The sequence below is a fragment of the Glandiceps talaboti genome, chromosome 8 (assembly GCF_964340395.1).
Source record: "Glandiceps talaboti chromosome 8, keGlaTala1.1, whole genome shotgun sequence".
Lineage (NCBI taxonomy): Eukaryota > Metazoa > Hemichordata > Enteropneusta > Spengelidae > Glandiceps > Glandiceps talaboti.
This window is the reverse complement of record NC_135556.1, coordinates 4,772,275-4,792,258: the sequence shown is the minus strand read 5'-3', so window position 1 is coordinate 4,792,258 and position 19,984 is coordinate 4,772,275. Positions and strand designations below refer to the sequence as shown.

The following is a 19,984-nucleotide window of genomic DNA, read 5'->3' as shown; positions in this document are numbered from 1 at the left end:
AATGAATCAATGGATGAATGGATGGATGGATGGATGGACGGATGGATGGATGGACTGATGTATGGATGGATGGATGGATGGATTGATGAATGAATGAATGAACAAACGAATGAATGAATCAAGCAATGAATGAATAAAATAAATCAATGAACAAAGAATGAATGAAAGAATGAATGAATGAATAAAATGAATAAGTGAATCAATCAATCAATCAATCAATCAAACAATTTATATAGCGCCTGAATCCATTACTCAGAATGTTCAAAGGCACTTTACAGGACACTAAAAAGAGTTCTTATCAAAATGCTCTCATAAAAAGATGAGTCTTAATGTCTTTCCTGAACTTGTCCAGGGTTGGTGATTGACGCAGAGCAACCGGAAGACTGTTCCATAATTGCGGGGCAGCGCGTGAAAAAGCACGTTCACCATAGGATTTAAGTTTGCAGGGTGGGATGTGTAATAGACCTTTGTTGTTGGAGCGAAGTACACGTGGAGCATGCTTATAACTGATCAGATCCGATATGTAACTAGGTGCAGCATTGTTGAGAGCTTTGTAGGTCATCAAGAGTATTTTGTAATGTATTCTATCTGTAGTAGACTGGTAGCCAATGTAGATCTTTGAGAACTGGGGAGATATGGTCTGATTTCTTGCGGCGTGAAACAATTCTGGCCGCTGTATTTTGAGCATGTTGTAGATGAGTAATGTCTTTAGATGCTAAACCATATAAGAGTCCATTACAGTAATCCAGTTTGCATGAGACAAGAGCATGGACTAGATTTTCACATGCTTCACTTGTCAGATAGCGACGAATGAGACCAATTTTTCGAAGATTGTAATAGATCGAATTGCATGTTATGGTAATGTGCTTCCTAAGAGTGTGTTTATCATCGAAGGTTACACCAATATTGCGTGCATAGTTAACCAAGTCAACAGAACATGATCCAATGTTTATACTGTCAATGGGACGGGGTATGCGCATAAACTGAGACCTAATGAGTAGTACCTCAGTTTTACCATCATTTAGTTGAAGTTTGTTTTGTGTCATCCATGATTTTATGTCCAGTGAATGAAGTGAATGAATGAATGAATGAATGAATGAATCAACGAATGAATCAATGGATGAATGGATGGATGGATGGATGGATGGATGGACGGATGGATGGATGGACTGATGTATGGATGGATGGATGGATGGATGGATGAATGAATGAATGAATGAATGAATGAACAAACAAACAAACGAATGAATGAATCAATCAATCAATTAATCAACGAATGAATCAATGAATCAATGAATGAATAAAATAAATCAATGAATAAAGAATGAATGAATGCATGAATGAATGGATGGATGGATAAATGAATGAAAGAATGAATCAATGAATAAAATGAATGAATGAATGAATGAATCAATGAATGAATCAATTAATCAATGAATACAATGAATCAATGAATAAAGAATGAATGAATGAATGAATGAATGAATGGATGAATGAATGGATGAATGGATGAATGAATTAATGAATGGATGGATGGATGGATGGATGGATGGACTGATGTATGGATGGATGGATGAATGAATGAATGAATGAATGAATGAATGAACAAACCCAATTTAACTAACAGCATATCTCTCTGCTGTACTCAGCCAACATACAGGACCAATTATATTACATTTTATAAAATATCTATTCATTGTTGTTTCCTTACATTGTTATATTTGAGACTTCTGTGGCTGTGAAAACATTACACATGGACTTGATGATTTTAATGGCTTGAATTATTTATTTTCTAACTGATAAACAACATTTCAACTTGACTACTTCTACAGTTGTCTGAGGGTGTGTATTAAATGTCATGTCACATGAGTGAAACATCAAGCCTACATCCATTTTAGCTGTACTCTCTAGTGCCAAGATTATGAAGCACTGTGACAATAATTTGACAAGAATTTCATATGAGAATAAAATAACCAAGTTGTGCAGTATAATTTTTGGAATTGTACATGAAATGGAAACAACAGTGTATTACTAGTTATATTTATGACAATTTGCCATCACTTTACGACAATTGTTTTCAAAATACAAACTAGTATATCTTGTCCCAAGCACAAAACATCATTTGTATATATTCCTCAAGTTAACGTTTCTAACTATTTGAAGCAAACTGTAATGTTTTTATCAAATTTGGGATCATCTCTAACTATAGTATAAAGGGTACCTACATTAACAGATCAATATGGGGGAAGGGGGAAGGTTCAGTTGGGTTTTTCAAAAAAGTTATTTTAATACACATACTAGCTTTGTTGATGAAAACAGTGTACAATACATACACATTTTCACAATTAAGATCATTAGTTGAGGTCATGTTCAACATACTAGACATAGAAGCCATTTTGACCATGTTTAGCGTACACACCATATCGATAATGTTTAACATAATATCTGCAGCCATTTTGATCATGTTTGACAAATGCATCAACCATATATAGGAAATGTTTAACACTATATGTGTAGCCATTTTGGATCATATCATAAAGCATACACAAGTCGTTTTTGAAAATTGTTGAAAATTATATCTAGTCTTTTTCCTGTTTAACATATATATCAACACATTTTAATGTTGAATATGTTGTAAGCATTCATTTCTAACATAGTATCAGTCATTCTGGGAAGGTTGAACATATGTTTGCAGCTATTTTGATCATGTTTTGACAAATGAATCAGCAGCTCTGTTTGTCTATCTTGATTTTCTTTTAAAAATATAACATTTGCAGTCATTTTCATAATGTTTGACATATTAAAAACATCAGGCATTTCAGTATTAGTTATGTTAAACATAATATATGTATCCATTTTAATCATATTTTGGATATATGAAACATAACAACGGCAACCATTTTTATCATATTAGAATAAAAATTGATACTGGATCAACTATGTAGATTCATGTTCATGTGCATCAGACATTTTGTTACTGTAAAATATAAAGTGGTGAGACATCCTACGCACCCCCCCCACCCCATCTTTCCTTTTTATTCCAATGCTTCAATCTCCCTTATAATATGTAGGACTTCTGAACAAGATTAATGACGTGGATATCTTCTTACAGAACATGGTTAATAAACACACACAAAACCATGGTAACCAGCTGGTTTGGGGGAAGTTTATGTATTTTTTATTTCTAATACGGAAATGTGCACGTAAATAATAGTTTTGGCAAACTGTTATCTTCCAGTTGGACAAGTAAACATTGTCATAATGTAAATGATACATAATTCACAATTCAAATGAAAAAATAAATGCACGAAAAAGTATTTGGGAGTATACAGTATATAAACTCAGAACATGATCATCACTTGAAGTTTGGGACTGGAATTGGGAATTGCGCCCTCAGTGTTCATTATTATGATTATTCCTGTTGTTTTCACTATTCTAATGTTTCATCACCTGCTTTCATTGCATGCATAATAGTATTTCACTGGCATGTCAGACAGCAGACTAATGAAGTCAAGTTTTGATTCAACTTTAATATGCATTTTGAAAGCAAGTAGGGGAATACCTGAAAAAATGTTTTTTGGTCCATCTTGACAATTTCTCAGACTAATCAAAATACATTTAAATATCCACAACGTTGTTCAAACTTTTATCATTGTCAACTTTCTTCTCATTTGAGTAAAAGAAATTGTTCTCCAAGTTTCAAAACTTCAATGTAGATGGTTACCATACAAGGTGAAGTGTAATGAAAAGAGATGTAAACTACACATGTAATCAAAGGTTTAAACCAGTCCTTTCTGATAACCATTGCCATTCTTAATTCCCATTTACTTTGTTTCTAGTTTACCAGTTGTAGACCATTTGACTTTAATTATTCTTTGACAGTGCTACAGGGAGGCAACTGATCAGTCTAAGTAAATGTCTGTACTGATGATAAATAAAACACTGCCTTACTCTTGGCATGTCTGATACAATGTATATTATATCAAAACGGATTTCTTGTCATGATCCGTGGTCCCATGATGGGACTCCATCAAAGAGAATCCGCTGGTAAAACTGCTGTTCAGATGGATCTCAAGGGAATAAATGTGGTCATGGTTGTAATATCAGTAAAACACTCAAGCAGATCAAAATTTCATCACTTCAACTAAATCCCCCATGAGTAGTGATTTTTATAAACTCTCATCATGTCTACACTACACTGAATTTTTAATACTGATGTCAAATCTAGTTTTCAAAGTTCAACGAACCTATGACATATATCGCATGAACATTTGCTATGGCAACTATTGCTATAGCAACTATAGGTGATCTTAAATGACATGGACACCGGGATGAGCACAATTCTATGTTTCAGTCAGTTTCACAAACTGATCTAAAACTTAATTCAGAATTCTAAAATTCCCTTCAAAAATGACCATGACAAACTTCTATATCATCTAATTCTCTGATATATATGTATATATTGTACATTTAAATATTACAATTTCTAGACACAAAGACTTTCATACTAACTGGTACAAGTCAAGAAATATAGAAACAATTCAAGACAACATAGGAAAGACCAATTTTGGTCTAGAAGCTCTCCTTTGTAATGATTCAGTATAAAGCTAACTGTGGGTTTGTTTTGTGTCACTGTTTATAGGGCTGCAAGCAACGTGGTATATTGCAATATTACAAATAGCGTCAATAGGTAGGTTACCCTACATTATTCACTTGACCACAATTTGTCTAAACTGAGAACTACTTTTTGAGAAAATAAACAAAACATATATCCATACACAAATAAGCGACATACTCTTTAGGTAGTCCACAATGTCGGTGTTTTTTTTCACCTGGTAACAGTTTAAACACTATTTAAACAGAAAATTCTTTCTTGGAAAAAACACATATCCATACACAAATAAGCCAGATACAGTGTAAATTAATTGTGAACAACAACACATCTATGGCCAACTTTAGCTTGTGTGTGTTCTCTTCATCAGCATCAGCTTTGTTCAAGATGGCATTCTTGAATTCACCCATTACTACTTCCTCGGCCTTCTCTCCACTATCTGTTGTCATTATCTCACAGCCATCACCACCATGTCGTTTTGAATGACGTCATTATCCCAGAGTCATCACCACCAAGTCATTTAGAATGACGTCATTATCTCACGGTCATCACCACCATGTCGTTTTTAATAACGTCATTATCTCAGAGCCACCACCACCATGTCGTTTGGAATAACGTCATTATCTCTGAGTCATCACCACCATGTCGTTTTGAATGACGTCATTATCTCTGAATTATCACCACCATGTCGTTTGGAATGACGTCATTATCTCAGAGCCACCACCACGTCGTTTTGAATGACGTCATTATCTCAGAATCATCACCACCATGAAATGTCGTTTTGTATGACGTCTTGAAACTTTGAATTTGAAAGACCACTCAGTTGTTTATTACACACACATACTGAAATATCGCCCTCTGTAGAGGACAATGGAACAATTCTTTGTGTATTTTCATTGGTTACAACATTGTTAAAGTTCCAAATTTCAAAAGAATTTACAACAGCAACAAGTGACTACGGTATTTGATGTTGAACTTTCCGTCATTCTACATAATTAGGATATGAATATGCATACAAACAAATAGTTCAATTTTATCAAATCTTATACAATTGTAATCTACATTCAAAGGAGTGAAGGGCATGTATTTAGATTCACTATTCTGTGCAATCTTCCCCACTATCTTCTCCATTTCAATTTTACTTTTTCCCCGACTTTTATTAGACTGTTTCTGTTTTTCTAAGATGAACTGTTCTCGCTGTGATATATCTTGCAACTTTTGTCCAACGGTCTTTCCTCTTAAAATGACAGCTTTTCTTTCATCTTCTAGTTTTTCTTTCAAGTTCAGATATTCTACCATGTTTTCAATCATTGCTCTTGTTTCATCATCCAAGGAAGTTCTATCCAATAGAAGTTCTTTCCCTGTTGTTTCCAAGGATTCTTTTGACGACGGCTCTAAATTGTTGAAGCTTCTTTAGTTCCATCTGTTTTATCACATATTTCTCATTCATTTGTGTTGACGTATAAGTTGTCAGATTTTTATTCCCTTCAATTAACTTCCTATGCATTTCATCATTTTCCTGTTTCACCTTTGTAATGTTGACTTCTTTTTCTCTGAGTTCATTTTCCTTTTCTGTCATTTCTCTGTCATTCTTCTCTTGATTGTTTATTTTTCAGTCATTTTCTTGGCTAGTTCTCTCTCTCTTGTCTTCATCAGATCCAAACGTGACAGACGTTCACGTTCTTGTATTTGCATTTTACTTTGGACAGATGTCAGTTTTCTATTCCCATAAGAATTACTTTCTACTCGTCAATAACATCTTCCACCATAACCATTTCCATAATTTTGTTCTCAATTGCTGAAGTTTCGCTTCCACTTTCTGTTCCCTCTGGTCCAAATCAGATTGTTTTTCTTTCAATGTAGCTTCCTTGCAAGCCAAAGTCTTCACTTATCAAGTTCTTCAGCCTTTTCCTCCCTCTTTACAAACATTAACTCTTTTTCGTTCAGCCTCCTTTCTGTCTTATCAATATTTTGTCTTTGTGCATTTTCCGCGAGTAACAGTAGTCTTGAAAGTCTCCTTCACTTGAAGATAGCAAGTCGCAATAATGTCAGAGAGTGAAACTCTAAAAAAAACCCGGAAAAAGTCGTTCAACATGAGGTCGCCTGCTATGCTGCATGCATGCAGTGACTCCAAAGATGCGCTCGATCCCGTCTACATCTTGTTCCTTATATTAAAACAATTACTGATAAAACGGCAGATCTCTTTTTGGAATATTTGGTGGCCCTGAAAAACTATTAAACTAGGTACGCAGTTTAAGATCCACTCTTTGAAGATCCACTTTCAATTGTGTTCGAAATTGTCTTTGGTTAAAATGTTGTTTGATATAATTATCTCATTGCACTGACTAACACTAGCGTTAACGTTATTCCGCATTTCATTTTAAAGCGACAATTTGCTATGGAAAGAATGGCCCTGAATTTGTAAACAGAGCTGTACCTTCGACTTCAAAATCCAAACTTCAATTTCCATTATAATGACAAGGAGAATCCACTGAGTTCACTTGGATTCCAACATAAAGGAGGGCCATAAACGTTTAGGGAGTTGGGTAAAGAAAATGCTTAATAATATTTTGTTGTGTTACTTATTTGAGAAAGCACCATCCAATTTTTGTTATTTAAAAGTTTTTTTTTGTTTTACTTAGAATTTCACCCCTTTTCGGTAACTACTTTGAAAGATACGACATTAGGCCAGAAAAAAATGAAAAAGCTGTTCAACCTACCCATATATCTTTTTGGTGATGGGCAATATATCCTCATGCGGGCTTCGCATGTCAGTAAAATACACACTTTGTTTCGAAATTAAGGATATTTCTTTATATTTTCTGAATAGTACATGTTACAATATACATTTGAGTCTATCCAAATTATATAATATCTTTTACAGTGGTTTACTTGGCGCTGATGATGCATACAAGCATGAATTGAGATTAAATTAAGCTGTTGCATATCCAATGTGCACTAAAAAGAATTGAGCAAAGGTTTACGACCATGGAAGTAAAGCTAGAGAGAGAGAGAGAGAGAGAGAGAGAGAGAGAGAGAGAGAGAGAGAGAGAGAGAGAGAGAGAGAGAGAGAGAGAGAGAGAGAGAGAGAGAGAGAGAGAGAGAGAGAGAGAGAGAGAGAGAGAGAGAGAGAGAGAGAGAGAGAGAGAGAGAGAGAGAGAGAGAGAGAGAGAGAGAGAGAGAGAGAGACAGACAGACAGACAGACAGACAGACAGACAGACAGACAGACAGACAGACAGAGGCAGGCAGGGAGGGAGAGAGAGACAGACAGAGAGAGAGACAGACAGACAGACAGACAGACAGACAGACAGACTGAGGCAGGCAGGCAGGCAGACAAACAGACAGACAGTAAGACAGTAAGACTGACAGATTTCGTTTTTCGCCTCTTAAGTTTAATCGTATTCGTTCTTCCTGGTCTTTGACAACAGCTTGATTATGTCTTAGTTACAGAAATGGATGTACAGATGTGGATGATACATGAAGACTAGACATTTACTTTTATAACTGTAAACGTGATGAGAGATTGTACTGTTTTGTAAACAAATACAAAATAAGTGAATTTAGTATTGAACAAATATATAATTTTTGAAAAGAGTTTTCTATCTTACCTTTAGTACATGTTGTCAACATTGTCAAAGAGACTCGTCTTATTATCAAGGTAATATAAGTGGATATACACAACATATAAGTTTACTATCACTGCACAAACAGTCAACATTCCCACGTTCTATTTCCACTGACAACTATCGCTTGTGTGCGTAGTAACTATGCTCGAACTTCTGACAGTCTCGTAGAATAGCGCGAGTTCACGCGAGTTTCCATTCGAACACACCTGGGCAACGCTCCGTGGCCGTGGGAACTATGGATTTGGCACGCACAAATCCACGTGTACATTCTCTAGAATCGGATACACTCACTCTTCCAGCGCCACCTTTACAACATTTTAATTTTCAAATGATTAAAAGTTGGTGAAAGATGTGACAGGTGCAGCCAAAGAAGCAGTTCGTGTAAACAGCTATTCGTACACGAATTTTTTATTTTGGTCATTGAGAAGGGAACACAGTCAGTATTTCAGTAGGCAAAACGTATTTCAAAAGACTGTAGGCAAGGGGAGTAAAGCTACCGACAATGCAGCAGTTCTATGCGGAATGATGAGGGGGGGGGGAGCAATGTGGAGAACTAAAATTCAAATTAACATTTCAAACATTTTAACAAAATACATTTTAAAAAAACAACAATAAAAAACTCAACTTGAAACATTTTACCATCATTATATGTGGCTCGTTTTACCTCCTTGTCCAATCATTATTTTTTTAAAAATCGACCTTTACCTACCAATGTAATGGTCTATGTTGCCCCTTTGAACAGCCCTTTAATTTTGTTTGGCCGAATGCATATTTAAAAAAATATATATTCAGAAAACGTTTGAAATGTTTTATTTACATTTACAAAAATTATTGATCCGATAACATCACACCACGAACGTTCATGACGATTAGTTGACATTTTTTACAATATCATCCAAGTTACAGAAGATGGATGATATTCAATTTTCTGTTCTTTATTTCTGGAATGTCCTGTTTCCACTCCGAAACACAGTGACTTTATTTAATAATCATGCGTGACTTTAACTGATGAAAGGTGTGATTTCATTAATTTGGTGAAATAGTTTTAAAGTCTTTCCCGCCATTTATGAAAACCATTACCAACTTATCCCACGATCATTGAACGATAAGATACCGTAACGACATGGAAAGACTAGTGGTCGAGGCTTGAACAGAATCCCTAGCATCTTTTTTTTGGTCCTGTTTTGAGGGCTAAGAAAATATACAAACATTTTACACTAACAAGGATGCCCTCACCCGCAGTGACAATGTCAATTGAAATAGGTATATACAAGACAGACGATGACTTGTATATATAAGTCTTGCATAATGAAAGTTGAAAAGCAACAAAGCAAAAAGGGTGTTACTACTTATGCCTCATGCAGTGTTCGGGATTTGAGAAGGGTGGACGCAATTCGTCATGGATTATGTATGTACACGTTTTAGCTATAGATGTATATGTTATTACAGTATTCAGGTGAACTCTCCCTGTTTTAGCTGTAAATGTATATATGTATGTACAGTATTCCAGTGAACACTCCAGGCGCTAGCTGTATGTGTATATGTTATGTACAGTATTCTAGTGAACACTCCCTGTTTTATCTGTAAATGTATGCATGTTAATGTTATGTACAGTCTTCAGGTGAACACTCCCTGTTTTGGCTGCAAATGTATATGTTATGTACAATATTCCAGTGAACACTCCCCGTGCTAGCTGTATATTTATATGTACAGACTTCCGATGAACACTCCCTGTTTTAGCTGTAATTACGCCATGGCATGAATCTATATAAGTGTGGTGACCTCAAGTGTGGACTTAATCTTGAGACTAGGCCAATGTTTACATTTGTATAGGGAGCTTGACAGGCTGGCGACAAAGCACTGTCGAAGTTGATGGAATTTTGATTAAATCTGTTCTCATAATAATACGCCATCAAATCAACCGGCAATATTAAAGTGCCCTTAGGAAAAGTCAGACCTTTGTTTATGTACTTCCTTCATCCATACCAATCTAATCATCATTCAATTATACCCAGGACGAGTCACCAAGTATTCAGGAAATACACTCATACATAATGTTCTACAAATACTACTCAAGTCTGTTTTCATTTTGATGTAGTTTTCATCTGACTACAATGCTTTCTAACATTACCTTCTTGATAAAGAACTAGTGTATAGAAATGCACATCATTAGAACCAATGTCTACAGTCCTTGTATAAAAGTCTCGTGTTGAAGGTTCATGTCAAACTTGAAAGGCAGATATATTAACAACTAATTAATGTATGTCCATGTTTATTAGTCAGTCAGTCAGTCTGTCATTCACTCATTCTGTTACTCAATACATACATACATACATACATACATACATACATACATACATACATACATATATACATATATACATACATACATACATACATACACATACACATACATACATACATACATACATACATACATACATACATACATACATACACACACATACACACATACATACATACATACATACATACATACATACTTACATACATGTATACATACATACATACATACATACATACATACATACATACATACATGTAAATTATGTATATATACTTGATACACACACACACACACACACACACACACACACATATATATATATATATATTATATATATATATATATATATATATATATATATATATATATATATATATACTAGTATATATATACATATATATTCAAGGTTTATTTGTTCGCAAAGGATGTTGGCTAACATTGTGTAACAAGATAGTTGGAAGAATCTACTTCTTATGGGGGTTTTCTGATGTGATTGGCGAGGTAGAATTTATTCTCAGAGGGACATTTCGAAACCAACGAAAGATCCTTTGTTGAGTAATTTGCTTTTATCAGTATTGATTATACAAAGTCTGTCTGTCAGTTACACACAGATTACAACAACACAAACACCGTTTTGTCTAATTAGTGTAAGCCGCTAACTTGGAGATAATAGCCCAATTAGCCCAATTAATGCAGTATGGTTGACTTTCTCTTTCAGACCCAAGTTGTATTTGGATAACTCCGTGCTGAATTGAAGTCTTGAGGAGGACACGACTTCTCAGTTAGACCATAGTACAGCTTTGAGTTGTTATTGTCGACACGGCAGCGCTGTATACAATATGTGTGGATAAACAATATCCATGCAACGGACATGAAATACTATCTCTACAGATATTAAGTTATGGCTTAGGACCTCCTCATATCTTGAATTAAAATTAGATGGATGGAATAGAGACTCGTTTGTAGCCTGACTTTTCATGTTTATCATCCTCGTAAATAATGGCTTGTTATGTGTATGATAAATCAATCGTCCGGGTCCACGTTCTCGGCGAAAAGAGAGCTATTAACCTCAGAGTTGCTGACTGGAATTAGTTCTGCTTTATATCATCACTAACTTAAAATTAATCGTGTTTGTAAACATTTTACCTGTTGACAAGCTAGGTGATTTAATTTAGTGCGGTCATGATCTGCACAACTCAATCACAATCATCACTAGATTTAAACAGAATGCCTTCCGTTTCTTTTCTTTCCTACACACAATAATTGTTGGAATGCAACCGGCCGGAGATATGCGATTAATTATGCTTGAAGTATGTACCAAATTTAATTGAATTTGGAGAATGCATTTTTATGATAGTCTAATTACTGAATGTCGTTAATTATGCAAATTACATTAAAACTGAAAGCTACATCACCAAGCTTTCAGAACATGTGTGATTATTTATGTTTGAAGTATGTACAAATTATATTGAATTTGAAGTATGCATTCTTAATATAGTCTAATTACTGATAATCATTAATTAATATAATCTTCTCTTGTGGAAGGTTGAACACAGCGTTTCATCTCTACAAGTAATGGATGAATCCAGGATCTGACGATAAACCACTTTAAACTTCGCTATGAAATAAGGAATAGAATTAATTGCAAAAACAAACAAACAGCAGTAGTCCTAGATTCTGAAATCGTTCCCTTATTTTCTAGTACATGGTAATATTCACGGCAAATGTTAAGAAGTGCATCTCGGGTAGGTCGATGATTTGCTCCCGTTATCACATCACGATATATATCTATGTAAAGTTTATTTCGCTTAAGGCCATACGATAACCGTAATATACGACATCAATTCGTAAAATTCGTAACTGACAAAGATGAATAGAGCGGTAAGCGACTGTGGACTAATGTACTGCGTTGAAATGCTTCTATTAGCTACAAATTACATCATGAATGGAACAATATATTTTTCTATGTCAATCAAATCATTTAAGTGTCAAATTTTCAAACATGTCACTGGTGTATTATTTTTATAAGATCTTTATATTTTGGTATTGGAAAGAGAAACTATGCTTCAAATAAATCCTCGAACAGAATTCAGAATTCGTATGATGAAAACAGCAAAAGCTTAAAGGGGTATAAGATGAGTTTGTACTTTTTGGGACGATATTTATATTGTGGTGTAGTATTCTACTTACTAAAGCAATCTTAATCATAACTTGCAATTAACTGAACTCACACCTGGTATCAAGATATGACACAATCGACCCGATGAAGTAATTTTTCATACGTATGAAAAATGTAGTTGAATTTTCATGACTTTTATATTTTGGTATTTGAAAGAGAAAGTATGCTTCAACTAATTCCTGAACAATTCATATGATGAAAAAATGAACAGCTTAAAGGGGTACAATCTGAGTTTATACTTTTTGGGGTGAGATAAAAATATCAGAGATTTATATTGCGTATGTTAAGCCAATTGAGACTATGAGACAGTCTAACAAAAACTACCTTATGTATTAAAGATAGGCTTCCTTGGTTAATTTGCTGCTAATGTTCAAAGATTCCATCGTTTAGATTAAAACAGAATATGAAAACGGAAAACAAACCAAAAACACAAACTTAGTTTACAAAGTGAAAATACTTACATAAATTCAACTTTGATTAAACTATTCTAGTGTAATATTAATGTCGATACATTCCTTCTATGATATTACTACGAGTGACTTTTAAATACGCAGAAAAACCTCGCCCCCAAAAGTATAAACCCAGCTTGTGCCTTTAATATCATGTTGACCATTTGTTTCACTGAACTCAGGCCTGAAGTTCAACCTCGTACCAACATTAATAACCACATCGGTATTAAATGTAAAACTACCACTCAATGTCAAATCAACTCTCATTGCCAAACTACCTTAAAATATTACAGTCTCTTGTTTGTTTCATCAATGTATTTTTTATATTAATATAATACTCTGACAATTACACTGTGAACATCTTAAAACGAGCGCCAAAACTGAAAGGCTGATATCGAAAAGTATAATATTATAAAATATTCATGATGCCTCAAGACTTTAAGAAAACATTTATCTTTTCGAATTTATAGATCATTTTCGGATTGAGGCGTTTGCATATAAGAAGAAGGCCAGAGGTCTAGTTCAGATTAGTATTAAAATTTACTTACATTCAAAAGAGTGGCGTGATAGAGCTATTACGTGTACATAGAAAAGGGTGGTCCAAAAGAAAAGATTGGTCAAATTTGGTGGTCCACTGATAAGATAGCACTAATGTGAGAACATGAATTGAATCCTGGGCATTTCAGTATGCATTCTTATATATACACGTTCCAATAGTATAATCTCCTTATATGTATGTATGTATGTATGTATGTATGTATGTATGTATGTATGTATGTATGTATGTATGTATGTATGTATGTATGTATGTATGTATGTATGTGTGTGTGTGTGTGTGTGTGTGTGTATGTATGTATGTATGTATGTATGTGTGTGTGTGTGTGTATGTATGTATGTATGTATGTATGTATGTATGTATGTAATGTATGTATGTATGTATGTATGTATGTGTGTGTGTGTGTATGTATGTATGTATGTATGTATGTATGTAATGTATGTATGTATGTATGTATGTGTGTGTGTGTGTGTGTGTGTGTGTGTGTATGTATGTATGTATGTATGTATGTATGGATGTATGGATGTATGTATGTATGTATGTATGCATGCATGCATGCATGCATGCATGTATGTATGTATGTATGTGTGTGTGTGTGTGTGTGTGTGTGTGTGTGTGTATGTATGTATGTATGTATGTATGTATGTATGTATGTATGTATGTGTGTGTGTATGTGTATGTGTGTGTATATGTATGTGTATGTGTATGCATGCATGCATGCATACACACTAGTCATAGAAATTTAGTGTACGTCATGTACAACCGACATTTGTAATAATTGCCGAAATTTGTAATAAACCGAAATTTGTAATAAAATGACGAAATTTGTAATAACAAGTATGAGTCCAACTACATGCGAACACCAGTTGTTGTATACAGAAACAGGACGTGGAGGAAATACATGTATTGTAGTGGGTATAACAGAGAGCAAGCTCAAATTTCTGAAAAAATTGCATATTCTTTATTAGAAACTACACCTATAATTTCTAATTTCTAATTTCTAATAAAGAATATATAATTTTTCGGAAACTTGAGTTAGCTCTCTTGCATACCCACTACAAACTTGGATGTTCTGTATCAAGTGAACACTCGGGTATATATTCAATCCATACAGAAAGACAATGTTACAATAAGTCCATTCAAAACACACACAAAATCAATCAACAATGCCATGAATGTGTTAATGTACACTGTATCGAAATAATGCCATTAATGATCTTTATTAACATGTCAGCTTCAACCCAACCCCCGTTTACGCGACTCTCTCCACTAAGATTCAATTAACAATATTAATCAGATAACTTTTTTGTAACATACTGTTTAGAGATCTGAGCACAATACCGTTGCATTGCACCTAAGAAAAACGTAAGCGTTATACCAATCACCTAGCCAATCTAACGGAGAAGAGAAAGGAACAGTTAAAACGAAACATTCAAATATGCAGCAACAACACTGTGGATGTTCGTTGTCATCAAACATTTTGCACGTCAGCCAAAAGATTTGATTACCTAGATAAAAAGCAGTATTTAAAAAAAAAGAAAAACGTATTCGAATAGCATGTACAACAGGTGCCCATCCGATATAAATACTGAATTAAAACTTAGTCGGTTGTAGCAAAATTGTGTTAGAAAACTATTAAATATAAAGACTCATTTCATTACCAACAAAGCGATAAACTCTTCTGAGTTTTTTCCCTTTCAAAAATGGCTGGAAATATTAATTTGAATCTCTGAAATATATAGCCCTGGCGATGTAAACATATATCTTTGAAGCAGGCGAAATTTCACGACCGTGACATGCCTAGGCCATCAAATGAGTGAAAAAAGACGAATACAATTAGACTGAAGAGTTCTGGAGTTTAAGAAATCAGTTCTATCATCAAGGTTATTATATATATATATTCGACATAGCTTTAGATTTATTCAATAAACACAACCATATTGTGTTGGTTGGGATTAATCTCTTGTTTAAATTGAACGAAAATGTAACAACGCTGGAAAGTCAGAAATCAACCACTGGAAGTTGTGACGTCGTCTTCTAAATTGTGAAGTGTAACTATAGTAACGGGTATATCAGGTTTCTTTGCGAAAGCCCCTCTCTTTAGACTAGATGTGAAACGTGTTGTCTTCGTTTGAAAGGCTTGCGGCACCCTTGATATTTTTACATTAACGAATGATTCAGACCGGGATCGTTTTCGCCTAGGTCTTGGTGAACCATATTTTTCCTGTGATTCGTCAGCTTCACCGTCGAACTTTTCGTCGTCGCTGTCATGCCCAACATAAAAAGTTGCAATACGGCCTTCGTCCACATCTTTCGTCCATCCTGAAATACTTGTTAACGGTTTAACTTTCCCGCCACTATTTGGTCTATCCGACGGAGGGCGTTCTTGATAGATTCCGTGTCCGTAGGCAAGCTTCGGAACATCTAAAAAATGCCCAGTCGTTGTACTCCGAGACATGGCTTTTAGTCGTTCACTCTTATTTTCGGGTAACGAACCCGATCGTATTCGCACGGCACGTGATTGTCTGATCTGATTTGGGGGATATCCAACACTGACAGTCGACAAACCTCCAACACTTGGTATACGAGTCGATCGTGTCCTGTTATCACTGTTCAGTGATGATGCTGTTGAACTTGATCGTGACCGCCATGTAGGAATGTTGACGGCGCTCATTCGGCGACTTATGGTCTCGATTTCTTCGACACGGTTAGTGTGGCAATGGTTGTGCCGTATTTTGCGATATATACGCCGTATCGCTGAACGGAATTTTCTGTTTCCAAAGCCGTAGATAAGAGGATTCAGAGTTGATGACATCATAGCTAACCATGTTGCTATGGCAGCGATACGAGGCGCCAGAGTTGACGGAATGCCGCTGGCAACCAGAACCATATGGTGTAAGTTTATGATTACGTATGGCAACCAGCAAAAGAGGAAAACAAAGATCACCAAAAATAATCGCCTGGTTGCTCTTGATTTGGATTGAAGAATAGGACTTGTAGTCTCCTCAATACCAACTTCTCCTACGCTGCTCACAGATGCGTTATCAGAGTTCTGAGCACTGTCTCCGAAGTCGTAACTGATGACATCATGAGCTGCACTATCGGTTTCAAAAACTGATGATCTTTCTGTCGAGGCTGGGTATAAACTTTGTCGACTGGCACTAAGATGGATACGAACGTCCCGAATTCGACGTGCGTGTTGCCTGGCAACTCGAAGAATTCGTCCGTAGCAGAACAGAAGAATAAGTAGAGGAATAAGGAAACACGTAACTGCTATAAAGATCGTGTAACTTGGACTATACGTCCAGTCGACGGAACAGGCGAATCTGGCGGGAATATAATCATATTTGCCCCAACCAAGTAGTGGCACACAACTACAGACAAGAGCTTGAAACCAGGTCCACATCAACACAACTATTGCCTGGCGACGGTGTTCAGATGATGCGTAGTATAGACACTCAATGATGGCCTTGTATCTGTCTATTGCCATGGCGACCAAGGAGATGATAGAATTGACGCAACAGAGTAATGTCAAAAAACCCAGCACTTGACAGATTTCCTGAAAAAACAACAATTACACACGTGATTGTGATTAGAATTAGAGATGCTGAAAAACCTTTCAGGACTAGAGCAACTATATTATATAAAGCGCTTTTACAATTTCATAACTTTTACAAGTTTTGGCATTTCATTTAATCCACAATCTAATCGTGTTTAAGAGATGAATTGTGCACATACATACATGCACATACATACACACACATGTATGCATACATACATACATACATACACACATACACACATACATACATACATACATACATACATACATACATACACACACATACACATACATACACACACATATATACATACATACATTTGTCTTTATCTGTCCAGTTACTCGCTACTCAAGCCTCTACTACATTCATGCCCCATCCCCAGTATGAGTTCATTGTATTTGCGTTAAAAGACACTATCTGTGAGTGTGTTGTTTCAAGGATTAGGTGATCAGTTAAATGTCACTCCTGATATCTGATGCCTATACTTAAAGCATACATAATGTATGTTTCCTCAAAGTACCGCTCCAAATTCATTCTTGGGAACAAAAATATTTTTTCCTCTCCCGAAGAAGTGAGATAATGGCAAAGTGTCATTTAAACATCCTTGTTAAATGAACGTTTCCCAAAACATCCGATGCCATGGCAACTGCCAACACGTGCTTGACGCGTGATTGACGAATCGTTCTATAATTTTCATTTCACTCATAATAGATTTTGAGGAGATTTGACGGTTTGTGTTCATATTGATTTCAACCTATCTCGATTAACTTTTACAACTGAGTGAATGTAGTCAACACATCATTGATATTAGTTTCCGTAAAGTCATACCTTATTACAATGTAAAAGTGTATTGAGTATGAAGATATCGATAGCAAAGATATTTGTTGTTATTCATTTCAAAACCTTCACGACCAACTACACCGTGCAAATCAATCATTATAATTATAGTTATGGGAAAACAAGAAAATTAGGGTGGACGATATTATTATGCATGGGATATGGAGCGACACACTGGAATCAATGCACGTCGTTTAAAAAGACACTAGATAAAAAAAGATATTATGCTATTGACAATCAATTAAAACAAATGATGTTCTTGGCTACGGCAGGTTTCATGAATGTTAGTCTTTCTAGCAAATATCAGGGGTAAATTAAAAGTATCATGTACGTTGAAATGTTTGCGAGAGTAAGAAAGTATGACAGCAGCTCCATCTGAATCCACATTACATCTGAAAAACATCCTGCTCTATTTCGAGCATATATATATAATTCATATTGTGGATGTGTGGATTATACATAGATTTCAGCAAACTATAAAACCATATTTGCTCTACTGTTAATACTTGGTTTCACAATGAAAGCTATCATTCAACCCTGGACACAACTCATTCAGTGCTAATTACTTGATATGCCCATATGGCCATAAAATAACTATAATACTCTCCAACAGTGGTTATGTGCAGCTCTCACATTGATAGGTTGCCAAGTATGCAATAGATATACTCTTTTATTACAGTAACTACAAAAGTGACAGAGAAATAGTAAATCAGTGGTCGTGATAATAACTGAGAGCAACTGGTTTCAAGTAATAAATTTATGGATATCCCCATAGTAAATAGTCATTCTATTCAAATGTCTCCCCCCCCTCTGTGTTAGAAACTCGAGCTGTCACCTTCGAGCTTGACCTTTGACCTTGATCTTTAAACTTGGTCTGTGAAGTCTTCAGATTATTACTACTGTAACAATAAATTGAAACATTTTCAATTGGGGAGAGATTAATACAGGTTAAAACTCTGATTCTTTACTAAGGCCTCTGACCTCCGAACCCCCGCCTCCTTCTAACTTTACATGTAATTGGCCAAAATTTCTTATTGTTTCAGATAGCACCATCAATTTCAAATCAATATGTAGTAGTATGTAGTGCTATGAATACAAAGCCAGTATGTAGTATGTAGTGCTATGAATACAAAGCCAGTATGTAGTAGTATGTAGTGCTATGGATACAAAGCCAGTATGTAGTATGTAGTGCTATGAATACAAAGCCAGTATGTAGTAATATGTAGTGCTATGAATACAAAACCAGTATGTAGTAGTATGTAGTGCTATGAATACATAGCCAGTATGTAGTGCTATGAATACATAGCCAGTATGTAGTGCTATGAATACAAAACCAGTATGTAGTAGTATGTAGTGCTATGAATACAAAGCCAGTATGTAGTAGTATGTAGTGCTATGAATACAAAGCCAGTATGTAGTAGTATATAGTGCTATGAATACAAAGCCAGTATGTAGTAGTATGTAGTGCTATGAATACAAAACCAGTATATAGTAGTATGTAGTGCTATGGATACAAAGCCAGTATGTAGTATGTAGTGCTATGAATACAAAACCAGTATGTAGTAGTATGTAGTGCTATGAATACAAAGCAAGTATGTAGTAGTATGTAGTGCTATGAATACAAAGCCAGTATGTAGTAGTATGTAGTGCTATGAATACAAAGCCAGTATGTATCTGTATCTGTATAGTTACGGTGTAGGTCCTGGGTAAGGAATAACACACCGGGGGAGAGTATTTAGTCAGAATGGTTTTTGACAGTGACTGCCATTTTAAAGGCGTCACAAGATTTAGCGCACACAGTACTATTGTCCAGATGGTTCCAGTCTACTAGTGTTTTTACAAAGAATGACTGT

The 19,984-nt window shown here is 35.2% G+C and overlaps 1 protein-coding gene across 1 annotated transcript; it reads right to left on the bottom strand.

Moving 5' to 3' along the window:
- Window positions 1–298: 298 nt before the first annotated feature.
- Window positions 299–688, bottom strand: LOC144438731 (uncharacterized). The gene has a single exon (XM_078127884.1). It carries the CDS (start codon window positions 686–688, stop codon window positions 299–301), a length of 390 nt encoding a protein of 129 aa, XP_077984010.1.
- Between the last annotated feature and the right edge of the window lie 19,296 nt (window positions 689–19,984).

Excerpts from the sequence above, each read along its gene's own strand:
- LOC144438731 (XM_078127884.1), bottom strand. The coding sequence starts at position 688 with ATGCTCAAAATACAGCGGCCAGAATTGTTTCACGCCGCAAGAAATCAG.